The 12,704-nt window shown below is 38.3% G+C and overlaps 1 protein-coding gene across 1 annotated transcript in view; it reads right to left on the bottom strand.

The window, feature by feature from the left end:
- The window catches only part of col27a1a (collagen, type XXVII, alpha 1a), a 55,729-nt gene that overhangs the window by 22,038 nt on the left and 20,987 nt on the right, over positions 1-12,704 (bottom strand). The window contains exons 9-22 of the mRNA XM_043229944.1: positions 12,084-12,137; positions 11,119-11,163; positions 7,545-7,598; positions 6,137-6,181; positions 5,067-5,120; positions 3,101-3,145; positions 2,107-2,160; positions 1,962-2,006; positions 781-834; positions 602-655; positions 419-472; positions 280-333; positions 145-198; positions 1-45 (exon numbers count right to left, since the gene is read on the bottom strand). Of these exons, the coding sequence (XP_043085879.1) occupies positions 1-45; positions 145-198; positions 280-333; positions 419-472; positions 602-655; positions 781-834; positions 1,962-2,006; positions 2,107-2,160; positions 3,101-3,145; positions 5,067-5,120; positions 6,137-6,181; positions 7,545-7,598; positions 11,119-11,163; positions 12,084-12,137 (711 nt within the window). The remainder of the gene's footprint in view (positions 46-144; positions 199-279; positions 334-418; positions 473-601; positions 656-780; positions 835-1,961; positions 2,007-2,106; positions 2,161-3,100; positions 3,146-5,066; positions 5,121-6,136; positions 6,182-7,544; positions 7,599-11,118; positions 11,164-12,083; positions 12,138-12,704) is intronic.

The following is a 12,704-nucleotide window of genomic DNA, read 5'->3' as shown; positions in this document are numbered from 1 at the left end:
CTCAAGTCCTACTGGTCCCGCTGGTCCTACAGGACCCTCATCACCCTACAAATTAAAATCAAGATCAACTCATTCTTGTCTCACAAGTCTACTAAGAAACACACTTATGACTAGTAACACACACACACACACACACACACACACCTCTCGTCCAGCCGCTCCACGAGGTCCAGGTAAACCCCTGGCTCCAGGTTTACCCTGTGAAGAAAACATTAGTCAACAGCATGAAGCTGTACAAGTGTGCATGTATTAAAAGAGCTTTCTTCATAGATAACACACCTTTGGGCCCTCGGGTCCATTGAGTCCAGGTTTTCCGATGTCACCAGGGAAACCCTGCGAAGTGCATCAGCCAATCAGAATCAGTTATATTTGCTTGTCATCAATAGAACAAGCATCAGAGGTTAATACTGATTCATACCTCAGGTCCTGGTGGGCCTGATAATCCACTGGGCCCTCTCTCTCCGGTCTTGCCCTTAAAAACACACAGACACACACACACACACATGACCAGGAGATATTCAAAACTTGCATACACTTTCATGGAAAGACATGTGTACATGATGACGGAGGTTTGAGTGAAAAAAGACAAAACCCCTCAAACCTGTGGTCCTGGTTTTCCACGAGGTCCTGGTAAGCCTGGCAAACCCTGCACACCCTGAAACAAAGCCACATAAAACACACTCATATTAACACAAACACTCCTTTAAGAGCACGAGTGTGTTTGTTACGGTCTATGAAAGACAGAAGGACAGAAGACAGAAGGGAAACTGGAAGGTATACCTTGTCTCCTTGGAACCCAGTTTCTCCTTGTTCTCCAGGAAGCCCGACGTCACCCTGAGAGAGAAAAGTAGGGAAAAAAAAGAGAAAAACCAGAGAAAGCCATGGTTACATTAGGGCATGATCAGTTTTGTTTTAACTCTATAATAGCAGTTTGAGAACAAACATAGTCAAGAGCTAAAGCAATGATGCAGATTTAATGCAGGTGAAGCTCCTTAGACAGCGTTTCTATCTACCGCCTTAAGTTTTAAAATCATGGAAACCATGGAAACCAAAAAGTGCATCCTCAAGAATCCACATGAGCTAGTAAGATGTAAGAATCTGTTGTTTGTAAACTAAATACAATTTTCTAATTTCTGCTTTATATACACTAGAAGAAAAAAAGGCTGAATCCCTCAATTAAAACATTCCTAGTGCTAAATAACCATTTAGACTATTTTACTGAATAATTAAGGTGGAAAAAAGTCTGCTTTTAATGCATCCAGCCTGCTGACCCTATAGACTTCTGATGTCTGTGCATTTAGTTAAAAAACTAATTAATTATTAAAATATTATTTATTAAAAACCTAAATTACTGGCCATTATAACCAATATATCATAATATCATTAGGCAGTTTGAGTAAATAAATAAATAAATAAAATTAATAAATGTTTTTAATAATAAAAACAAAATATTAACCAATATAATCAATGCCATAAAAGCGGTTGAGAGTTTAACATGTATTGCTTTAACAAATAAATAAAGATTCATTTATTACAAAAATGTATATATTTTTTATTAGTCAAAATACTTAATTATTGAGCATCATGTTAAACTTTGTGTCTGTTGATAGATTTTAACAGGTATCACATGAATACATATGGTTTATTTATTAAATTGCATTTACTTATTTACTGATTTAAAAAGAAATTAGCTGACTGTTATAATACACCTTATGCCACAAGAGCTGTTTAAATAGAGTTTAACATGCACTGAACCAGGAAGCAACTCACAAACTAACACCTTAAATATAACTACAGAAATACCACATTTTCTTCACAATAACCAAAAGGAAATCTCTGTGATCACATGCTAATTAATGCTGGAGCTTTTAAAACATGCGTAACAGAGGGTGACCAATGGGGAGAGAGAACCCCGTCACATGCTGCTGTAAAACAGGCCAATAACAGAGTATTCAGATCACCTTATCACCTTTCAGTCCAGGCTCGCCCATGTTCCCCGGGACACCCTGGAACACACACACACACACACACACACACACACACACACAAGCTAAAGTGGCTGTGAGTGATGAGGATATGTGTGGGCTTCATAGGTGCATGACTTACTTTGAGTCCGTTCGGTCCTGGCAAACCGATGATCCCGACGGGGCCCATATCACCCTGGAGAGGAGACACCAGTGAACTTTATTTGCTTTAGGTCAAACTGATTACAGACACACCACATCAACAACAAAACACTGTGTGCTGAACACGACCTGATCAAACTAGCCACATCCAACATCAACGACAATGTCAGGTGCATTGATCATTTAGAGCTTCAGGTTGATCAAACTAGCATTTACATCAAAGCGACTTACAACATCAACAGCGATTCATTTTTTTAATGTCAGACAGTGTAAGTGCATTGATCATTTAGAGTTCAAATTAGTACATGCCAGGTAAACAAGGGGATAAGAAGAGAGACAGAGACCTAACTATTGTTTGTGCTCAGTACAAGTTTTAAATTGACAGTGTCCAGCATTCGGATATGTGCGGGTAAAAGCTGCACTGATTTCATCAAAAATGCAGTATAAAAAAGGTCAAATATTACAATTGAAAAACAAAGTTTTTTTATTTAAATATATTGTAAAATGTAATTTATTCCTGTGATGCCACGTTGAATTTTTTGCATCTTTACTTCAGTATTCAGTGATCCTTCAAAGACTTTTGTGATGAATAAAAATTAATCAGTTTAAAGCATCCTTGCTGAAGAAAATCTATTGATTTCTTATAACATATTACACCCATAATTAATTTTTTTTAAAATCTGTTTTTATTTGAACAGTGGTAGTTAGTCTAGGTCTAATTTGACATAATATGCATTCATATGCATTCAAACCTTTTAATAAACCATGTTTCTTTGATTTCCTGTATTCTGCATATCCTCTATAAATACCTGCACATAACCTCAGCAAGCTCTACGTGTCTGAGGTCAGCTGTTCACTCATCAGTACTTTACTCATCGTGAAGCATTTGTTTTTCTAATCAGGACATCTCCAGACGTCTAGTGTTGTCAGATTTAGTTCAGATCCGTCCCTAAAATACACTTAAATCAACTTACAATCAATCCAAGGACACCAGGAGGACCAGGAGCTCCTATAACACCCTGAGAAAAACACAGAAACACACACAGAGTTACGCTTTCCTTCGTGTGTCAGTACACGCATGTCGTTTATAACATGTGCTGTGTTCATATTCAGAGATATTAATATGGCCGTTCACGAGAGTGTGTGAGTGTTTTCTCAGAAACAGAGATGGTTTGTTGTTGGCTCTGCTGCAGCGCGCCGGAGCCATTTCCTCTCGTTCCCCCGGTGTGATGAAAGGATGAAAGGAGCACTTCACTCCTCTTTTCAGGACAGGGAGAACAGGAAATGAGAGGGCTTTCAACTTCCTGTTTTTACAGTCCCCACATTTACAGGTGAAAAAGAGGCGGGGTCTAACTCCAACACTTCCTGATGTGATGTCACGTACTCCCAACAAATCAGAGACAGTTTTGGAAGGATATTTTTTTCAACTAATAAACCAAAACAATTATCATCACATATTTTAGTATTCTGACCCAAGGACTGATTCAGTGTGAATGATCTAAGTCAAATAACTGAAATACATTAATAAATACTACTGGAAGAAATAAAGAAATCTTGACAAAAAGACATAAGTCAAGTAAAATCAAGTCAAATAACATGATCTAACACCATCTTTATATCAGTATATATCAGTCTAAGATGGTTTTATATTCAGTTATTTATATTCAGCATTATATCCACAGTCTTGTTTGTACTTCACAAATTAAATTTGGCTTCCATAGCAGCTTAAAAAAGAAAATACAACAACACTGCTGTCTGTGTGTGTGTGTGTGTGTGTGTGTGTGTGTGTGTGTGTGTGTGTGTGTGTGTGTGTGTGTGTGTGTGTGTGTGTGTGTGTGTGTGTGTGTGTGTGTGTGTGTGTCTGTGTGTGTGTGTGTGTGTTTGTATGTATGTGTGTGTGTGTGTGTGTGTGTGTGTGTGTGTGTGTGTGTGTGTGTGTGTGTGTGTGTGTGTGTGTGTGTGTGTGTGTGTGTGTGTGTGTGTGTGTGTGTGTGTGTGTGTGTGTGTGTGTGTGTGTGTGTGTGTGTGTGTGTGTGTGTGTGTGTGTGTGTGTGTGTGTGTGTGTGTGTGTGTGTGTGTGTGTGTGTGTGTGTGTGTGTGTGTGTGTGTGTGTGTGTGTGTGTGTGTGTGTGTGTGTGTGTGTGTGTGTGTGTGTGTGTGTGTGTGTGTGTGTGTGTGTGTGTGTGTGTGTGTGTGTGTGTGTGTGTGTGTGTGTGTGTGTGTGTGTGTGTGTGTGTGTGTGTGTGTGTGTGTGTGTGTGTGTGTGTGTGTGTGTGTGTGTGTGTGTGTGTGTGTGTGTGTGTGTGTGTGTGTGTGTGTGTGTGTGTGTGTGTGTGTGTGTGTGTGTGTGTGTGTGTGTGTGTGTGTGTGTGTGTGTGTGTGTGTGTGTGTGTGTGTGTGTGTGTGTGTGTGTGTGTGTGTGTGTGTGTGTGTGTGTGTGTGTGTGTGTGTGTGTGTGTGTGTGTGTGTGTGTGTGTGTGTGTGTGTGTGTGTGTGTGTGTGTGTGTGTGTGTGTGTGTGTATGTGTGTGTGTGTGTGTGTGTGTGTATGTCTGTGTGTGCATGTGTGTCTGTGTCTGTGTGTGTCTGTGTGTGTGTGTGTGTGTGTGTGTGTGTGTGTGTGTGTGTGTGTGTGTGTGTGTGTGTGTGTGTGTGTGTGTGTGTGTGTGTGTGTGTGTGTGTGTGTGTGTGTGTGTGTGTGTGTGTGTCTGTGTGTGTGTCTGTGTGTGTGTGTGTCTGTGTGTGTGTGTGTGTGCGTTAAGCACATAAGTGGTGAATGGAAAATTGTGTTTAGTCGAGATACAGGAAGTTACACACATAACACACACACACTTCCACTGCTTGTTTGGAAGCTTGCAAACACTGTGCTCATGTGCATTTCTCATCAGATCATGAGAAAAAGACAAAAGAAAATGCATGAAAGCCCGAATGTTGAACTCACAGGCTCCCCGTCCAGTCCTGGTGGGCCTCGCTCTCCAAAATCTCCAGGAAAACCCTGAGAGAGAGACATTACAACACATCACTACCACACTCGCTGATTATTTCAACTATTAATAAAGAAGCTTAAGCCTCGACAAAGCTGCACTGTAAGTGGTTGCTAGGAAATGGTTGCTAGGGTGTTCTGGATTGTTGCTAGCCCACTGGTACATGCTTGTTTATGTTTTCTGAGTGCTTGCTAGCGTGTTCTGAATGTTTGCGCCGTTCGAAGGGGTTGTTAAGGTGTTCAGAGTCTTTGCTAGGGTGTTCTAGATGGTTGGTTGAAGGGTTGTTAAGTTGTACTGATGGGTTGACAGAGTTCTGGCTAGTTAGATGGTTGTTAAGGTGTTCACAGTGGTTGCTATGGTGTTCTAGATGGTTACTAAGATGTAATGGGTAGTTGTTAAGGTGAATGGTTGCTAATGTGTTCTAGATGGTATGCAATGATATTGCTGAGATGTTCTGAGTGGTTGATGGTGTGTTCAGAATGGTTGCTAGGTCATTGGTGTATGGTTGCTAGGATATCATTATGCAGTTGCTAAGATGTTCTGAGCGGATGCTGTGGTGTTTTAGCTGCTGGTATGCAGTTGCTAAGCTGTTGTAAGGGATTGCTAGGTCATCAGTATGTGGTGACTGGTGGTTTTTTACGAGTGTCTTTAGCATGTTGCTATCCCGCATGTTTCCACTAAACCATGGATTAGGGTCAAAGCATAAGCAACAACAGTAGTGCTGCTAATAATGACATCATTCAGAGCCTTGCTAATTCAACAGGAAGTTGATGAAGTCAGATGTCAAAGGTTGTGCTGATTCTGCATCTCTCTTTTTCTCTCTCAGACATAAAAATAACTCAAATTAAATAAATCATTTTTTTATGCAGGCAGCTCTACTGACCTCATATTGAGAAACTACTTGTTTGTACTTTTAAAATTAATTTGTTACACTGCTTGGGCATACAACATACAATTTTTTTTCTCACACATGCTTACAAAAAAATTCACATCTGTATCTATAAAGTATGTTGAGACAAAACTTTACCGGCCTACCCATCTTGCCCCTCTTCCCCGGTGGACCAGGACTACCCTGAAAAAGATACGAGACAGAGAAAGAGAAAGACAGTAAATAAATGCTAATAACAGTTAAAATACTTATACCCTTGGAAAGAAGCCTTTATCATTATCTCTGTCTGTGTGTGTGTGTGTGTGTGTGTGTGTGTGTACACTCTGTTATCATATGACTCATCCAAACACCCTCAGCTGAACGCCAGAACCAGCTGGAAGTAGTTTCCACTTTTACAACACACACACACACACACACACACACACACACACACACACACACACACACACACACACACACACACACACACACACACACACTTCAATGATGGGGTCTATTGCCATACATCTACCAGTAGTGGGCAGCACTTGATTTAAAAATCTAGCACTAATCTATTACTAATAACTGTAGCAGCAGTTAGCATTTGTTTTTCTTCAGGAAACACCTTATACTTGTAAGAGTAAGAAATGATCAGCATTTACTCATATACCATAAACCGTGCTGTGTGGATTACATACTAATTGTAGTCTTATTACTAATTAAAAATGACATGACAAAAATTGTAGTTGGTAACACAATCTGGATTACACATGTAGTCTGGATACTTTTGGGTTACTTTTAGATTACTTCTGTCCTAATGTGTTTGTTATATAGAGTTGAATGGGATTAGAGTGTACTCTATTGATGAACAGAAGGAAAAGACAGAAAATACATTCTAAACATTACATAACAGCAGGGTTTTCCAATCGAAGTAAAAGGCTCATTTGTAAAAAGAAAAAGATTTAGGGTGAATCAATGAATTATGAACTGCCACTGTGTGAATACTTAATAATGTGATGCATAAAAAGTAACTGTAATCTGATTATATTAATCTGATTATAACACTGCACAAACATAATTCCTGTTACACTTGAATGTCTATAGTATATATTTTTATTTTTGCTGTGTTGCACATTTTATATTTTGTATATTGTACATAATTCTCTTTATATCTGTCTTGTCTTGTTATCGTGTTGCACTGTAGAGTTTTTGTCACTAAAACAAATTCCTCGTTTGTGCAAACATACCTGGCAATAAAGTGATTCTGATTCTGATTCTGAATATGTTGAAATGCAACATAATGTAATTACAAGTACTTTATTTTTGCAATCTGGTAATCAGTTACTATCTAGCTAGTTAAGTGCTTGGCATTTAGTAGACTGTGAAAAGGAAATGATGTCATACGGTTCATCATGTCGTTGATGTGACTGCATTAAGGAGGTATTTGTATCTGTGGGAGTTTTAACAGATCTGAAGTACTTTAGTGGCTTTACACAATGACCATTTGCTGGAACGACCGCCCACTGCTGGAGCGTGTCATGATCAGATGACTGTTGAACAGACTCACTCTTTCACCATCAGCTCCAGGTAAACCAAAGAGTCCAGGGATTCCAATGAAACCCTATAACAATAACAGAAACAGAGAAAAACAGGAAAGTATGATTACAAATCACGCTTTTAAAAAAGAAATCCTAAAAAGTGATGTGCAAGATGGTCAGTGTGGTTACCAGAGTGTTTTGAGTGGTTGCTAGGGCATTCAAGGTGTTTGCTAAGATAGGCAGGTAGTTCCTATACTGTTTTTGTGGTTATTTTTAATGTGATTACTTGGACTTTCTAGGTGGATGCTAAACAGTTCTGGGTAGTTTTGATGTTGTTGTTGATGCCCTAGGTTGTTGTAAAGGTTTTTTAGTACTTTCCAAAGCTTTCAGGGTGGTTACTAAGGTGTTCTGAGTATTTGCTATATGGTTGCTAGGGTGTTCTATGTGGTTGCTAAGGTGTTCTGGGTAGCTGGTACATGGTATATGGTTGCTAAGGTGTTGTAAGTGGCCGCTGGGGTATGCTAGGTGGTTGCTAGGGTGTGGTGAGTGGTTGCTAGAGTGTTCTATATGGTTGCTAAGGTGTTCTGGCAAGCTCTCTTACATGGTATCTGGTCATTAAGGTATTGTAAGTGGTTGATACGGTTTGCTAGGTTGTTGCTAATGTGTTGTCAGTGGTTTCTAGGGTGTTCTAAGTGGTTACTAAGGTGCTGTAAGTAGTTGGTAGGTTGTTCTCTATGGTTGCTGGTTGTAGCTGCTACATGGTATATGGTTGCTAAGGTGTTGTAAGTGGCCACTATGGTGTGCTAGGTGGTTTCTAAGGTGTTATGAGAGGTTGCTAAGGTGATCTGGGTAGCTGTTACATAGTATATGGTTGATAAGGTGTTTTGGCTAGCTGCTACATGGTATATGGTTGCTAAGGTGTTGCAAGTGGTCACTAGGGTGTGCTAGGTGGTTTCTAAGGTGTTTTATGTGGTTGCTAGAGTGCTTCCTGTGGCTGGTAAGTTGTTCTGGGTAGCTGTTATATAGTATATGGTTGCTAAGGTGTTTTGTGTAGCTGCTACAAGATATATGGATGATAAGGTGTTCTAAATGGTTGCTAGGGTGTGTTAGGTGGTTGTTTAGTAAACAATTCCCATTCATTTCATAGATCAACAGTTTAAGAAGAAACATCAGAGACAAAGTAAAACTAGAAACTCTTTAGAGTAACTAAAGAACACAACTCATAAGACATATAATCGCTGGTAATCCAGCGGCAGACGTCAGTCTGAACTAAATCACACAGACTGGAGAGGTCATGGATGGATGAACGGATGGACGTCTTCGTGTTGATGCAGGCCATGAAGTAAGTGTATATGCCCATGGACTGCATGGTGCTGGCCTCCACAATGTAGTCCAAGGGCACATACGCTCACTTCAGGGAACAAACGATGAAAACATGCACAAACAAAGAGTACAACAAGAACACACACACATCCAGCAAATATGTTTTAGCATTAATTTAGTCTAAAAACATATATAAACTATATACTGTTATAGTTGTGTTTTTATTATAATCATGTTTTATCAGTTAAAGTATTTCTATCTTCTTTTTATTAGTCTAAAGTGATGCCTTTGTCCGTATTAGAGATTTCCTGGAACATTATCTCACTTTTGTGAGTCATATTTGGAGTTTCTGCATGAGTCCAGTTTACTATAAATTAAAAATGACATGTGTTTATAGTCCTCCAACGATCACCCTATTTTGGGTGAAAATGGGAAAAATAATAGTTCTCTCTGAAAACATTTAAAGCAAACAGTGCCGTGTAGTAACTGTATTATGTATTCAGAGACCAAAAATGAAATATTTTGTAATTGGATTATATTATATTTTAAAATACATTTACTTTTTTAATGATCATATTTTTTGTGTTTGGAATGCTTCTGTCTTTCAAAAATATTAGACTGCTTCATGAACTTCAGTTTAGGAAACCTAGAAGTATTGTTAATGGCAATGAAAGGAAAATATTTTTTTTTTTGCTAATATTACATATGCAAATTTCTTCATTATTTTACCACCTCAAGAAGTTTTTGTTAGTGTAAAAATCTAGCTTTGTTGTATACCGCTTTCAATGAAAATCAAACATTTTAGGTCCTTAAAGGAGTAGTTTATTCACCCTGCCAAACACAAGCCTTTGTGATTTTCTGAAAAAAAAAAAGATAACCAGGTTGTTTGGGTCACCATTGACTTCCATAGTATTTTTTTCCTACTATGGAAGTCAATGGTGACTCGAAAAAGCCTGGTTACAAACTTTTTTCAAAATATATTTCTTTGTGTTTGGCAGAACAAGGAAATTTATTCAAGTTTGGAACTACTTCAGGGATTTTCATTTTTGTGTGAACTATTCCTTTAATGCTGTGGTAGTTTTTCAAATACGATTCTGAATGACAATATTATTGGATGTATTGTAACAAATCATTGTATTATTATCAGAAATTCCAGTATCGTTGTCCACTGTAAGTCTGGTTATTAATTACACAAAGAAAATGTTAGAAGTTAGTAGCAGAATTTGGATTACACATATTAGGCAGCGCAGGTCAAGTCATTTATCGCATAAATTTGAATGGCATTAATGTGCATTACATTAAAAAAACAACAACAATAAAACGAAAATAGAGTCCATTCTTTATCAGCTTCATGAAATGCATTAAACTTGATATTATAGCAAGGTTTCTGTACATAAGTGGTATATTCATTTAGAAAGGGGGTTAATTGTGGTGAATCAATAAATGATGAATAATTTATTGTTATTGTGTGAATACCATGTAATCATGAAAAAGGAAAAAATCTAATTGGGATCATTTTAAAATGTAATTACACGTCCTTTATTTTTGGAGTCTGATTACGTAATCCAGATTACATGTAATGAGTTACTACACAGCACTGATTGGAAGACACGTGTGTGTGTGTGTGTGTGTGTGTGTGTGTGTGTGTGTGTGTGTGCGTGCGCTGACTAAAGACAGCAGGGCCTCACTCTGATTTTAAACAGGAAATTCCAGCCAATGGGGGCGGAGCCTCGGCTGATAAAGAGCCTTTAATACAGCTCGACTACAAACACAACAGCCAAAGAGTGTGTGTGTGTGTGTGTGTGTGTGTGTGTGTGTGTGTGTGAGCAAGCTATATAAAGTGAGAATAAAATATAAATTGTTTCTGAATACATCAAATAGACGACAGGGCGATATAAATGAAGGTGGTTGTACATGGGAACATGTTAATGTGACCGGAGGAGGCTAAAACCACACATAAACGCACACTTATGGCTCGGGCAGCTGTCAGCAGCAAATTTGTCATGCTTGAGTCTCTGTTGACTCAAAAAACAGAAAAAGGAAAAACCAGGGGGACGAAAGAAAAGAGAAGCTGTAGTAGTAAAAACCTCTCTTCTGGAGTCGAGGTCAAATCACTTGACTCAACTGAGTCGTAAGCTACATTTTTAGCTTTGTAAAAGATCAAACAATGCAAATAACCTAGCGACGGTAACTATAGGCCCGCTCGGACAGCTCAGATGTCACAATGACAGCGTTGTAAGCTGCAATCATACATCAAACGGGAAGAAGACGTGTACACACCCGAGCCCCTTTCGGCCCGATAGGCCCTATAGGTCCAGGTAAACCCTGGAAGAGAAGAAAAACAGAGAGAGGCTTAGGATTTAATCAACACACATCATTTAACAGGCAAAACGGAGCCCAAATTAAGAGCTTGTTTCTTTTGAGACGTATTCAAACTTGCGTGCCCATGATGAACTTTTAATGGTTTTATCATAGGCTTCATGTATAAAACAGAGCCACAAAACTGTTTATTTGATCTATTTTTTATAGACCGATTTGATTATATTGTGTGCATTTAACATATATTATTATAAATTGTCTTTAATAAAAAAAATGTAATTTATGCAATACATAAATGCTTGACAAATGAGCTTTTTCTTGATTTGGTTAGGTTATCAAAAGAAAAAGGCTGGTTTATTTGCAATGATGACTGTGACTTAATGATTTATTTTATTATGTGAGAAGAAAAAGACGGTTAAGTTATGTTTGACACATAATGCTCTGATTGACCAATCAGATTCATGTTTTCCAGGGAACCGTTTTATATATTTCAATACAAGCAACTGCAATGAGCTCAAGATGTGTTAAAAAACAAAGGCCTGTGGGTTCTGGAAGGATATTTCAAAAGGATGGAGATTTATTCTGATTAAATCCAAAACTTCATCAATGAAAACAACGCAAGCATGTCAAAACATCTCAGTACTATGCGGTCAGAGAGAGCAAATACATCCTTTCCTTTAACTGAACGCTGGGCTTTTCAATAGTGATGGCCTGCAGCTATACTGAACAAAACCCAATATCTATGCCAGGGCAACGTGCTGCTAAATTAATTGCATATTTTCCATGAGCAGTCAATGAAAAACAAAGCAAAACACACTCTAATGAACAAACGGACGCGCGCGTACACACGCACACACACACACACACACACACACACACACACACACACACACACACACTCCACAGCAGAGGAAGATCTACTGCACCTGCCTGCCAGGATAGCCTTTGGCTCCAGCTTCTCCAACAGGACCTTGTTCCCCCTGAAAAATAAGACAAAGAGAAATACTGGTTCTCCTCATACACATTCAAGCACATTCATTTACTTCAAAAAAACACACAAACCGTGTCTAAACATGAAAAATGCATCAGTGTCATTTGGAACAAAACACTAGACGATTGCTTTCATTTTACAGGAAAACCACAAAAAAGCTACATGTTTTTGTTTGCTGGACTTGACATAATAATTTAGATTAATATTTAATATATATTAAGTGTGTTTATAGTGATGACACCCAGTATGAATGAAATGATGAATGCAGTTAGATGCAGTTTTGTAATGACATTTTCATCTAATGCATTGTTATTTATACAGAAGTGCCTATGTAACAGAAAAAATCAATAGTGTAATAATATAAGGAGCAATAATCCTGATTTCTTGATCAGTGTGTTTGGGTATCACAACTTCAGCATGAATGTGTTTGTACTGAGAGGTAAGAAACACAAACTTTTTTCTTTACACTTTTCAAGAGCTGCTATTCATGATTGTTCTATGGTTATACTTGCTGTATTTCAGCAGGAATTTTAGAAGAAAGTTTTAAGAATCTTTA

Source organism: Puntigrus tetrazona, unplaced genomic scaffold (assembly GCF_018831695.1).
Source record: "Puntigrus tetrazona isolate hp1 unplaced genomic scaffold, ASM1883169v1 S000000116, whole genome shotgun sequence".
Classification (NCBI taxonomy): domain Eukaryota; kingdom Metazoa; phylum Chordata; class Actinopteri; order Cypriniformes; family Cyprinidae; genus Puntigrus; species Puntigrus tetrazona.
Note: the sequence above shows the minus strand (reverse complement) of the source record. Positions and strands in the feature narration are given on the sequence as shown.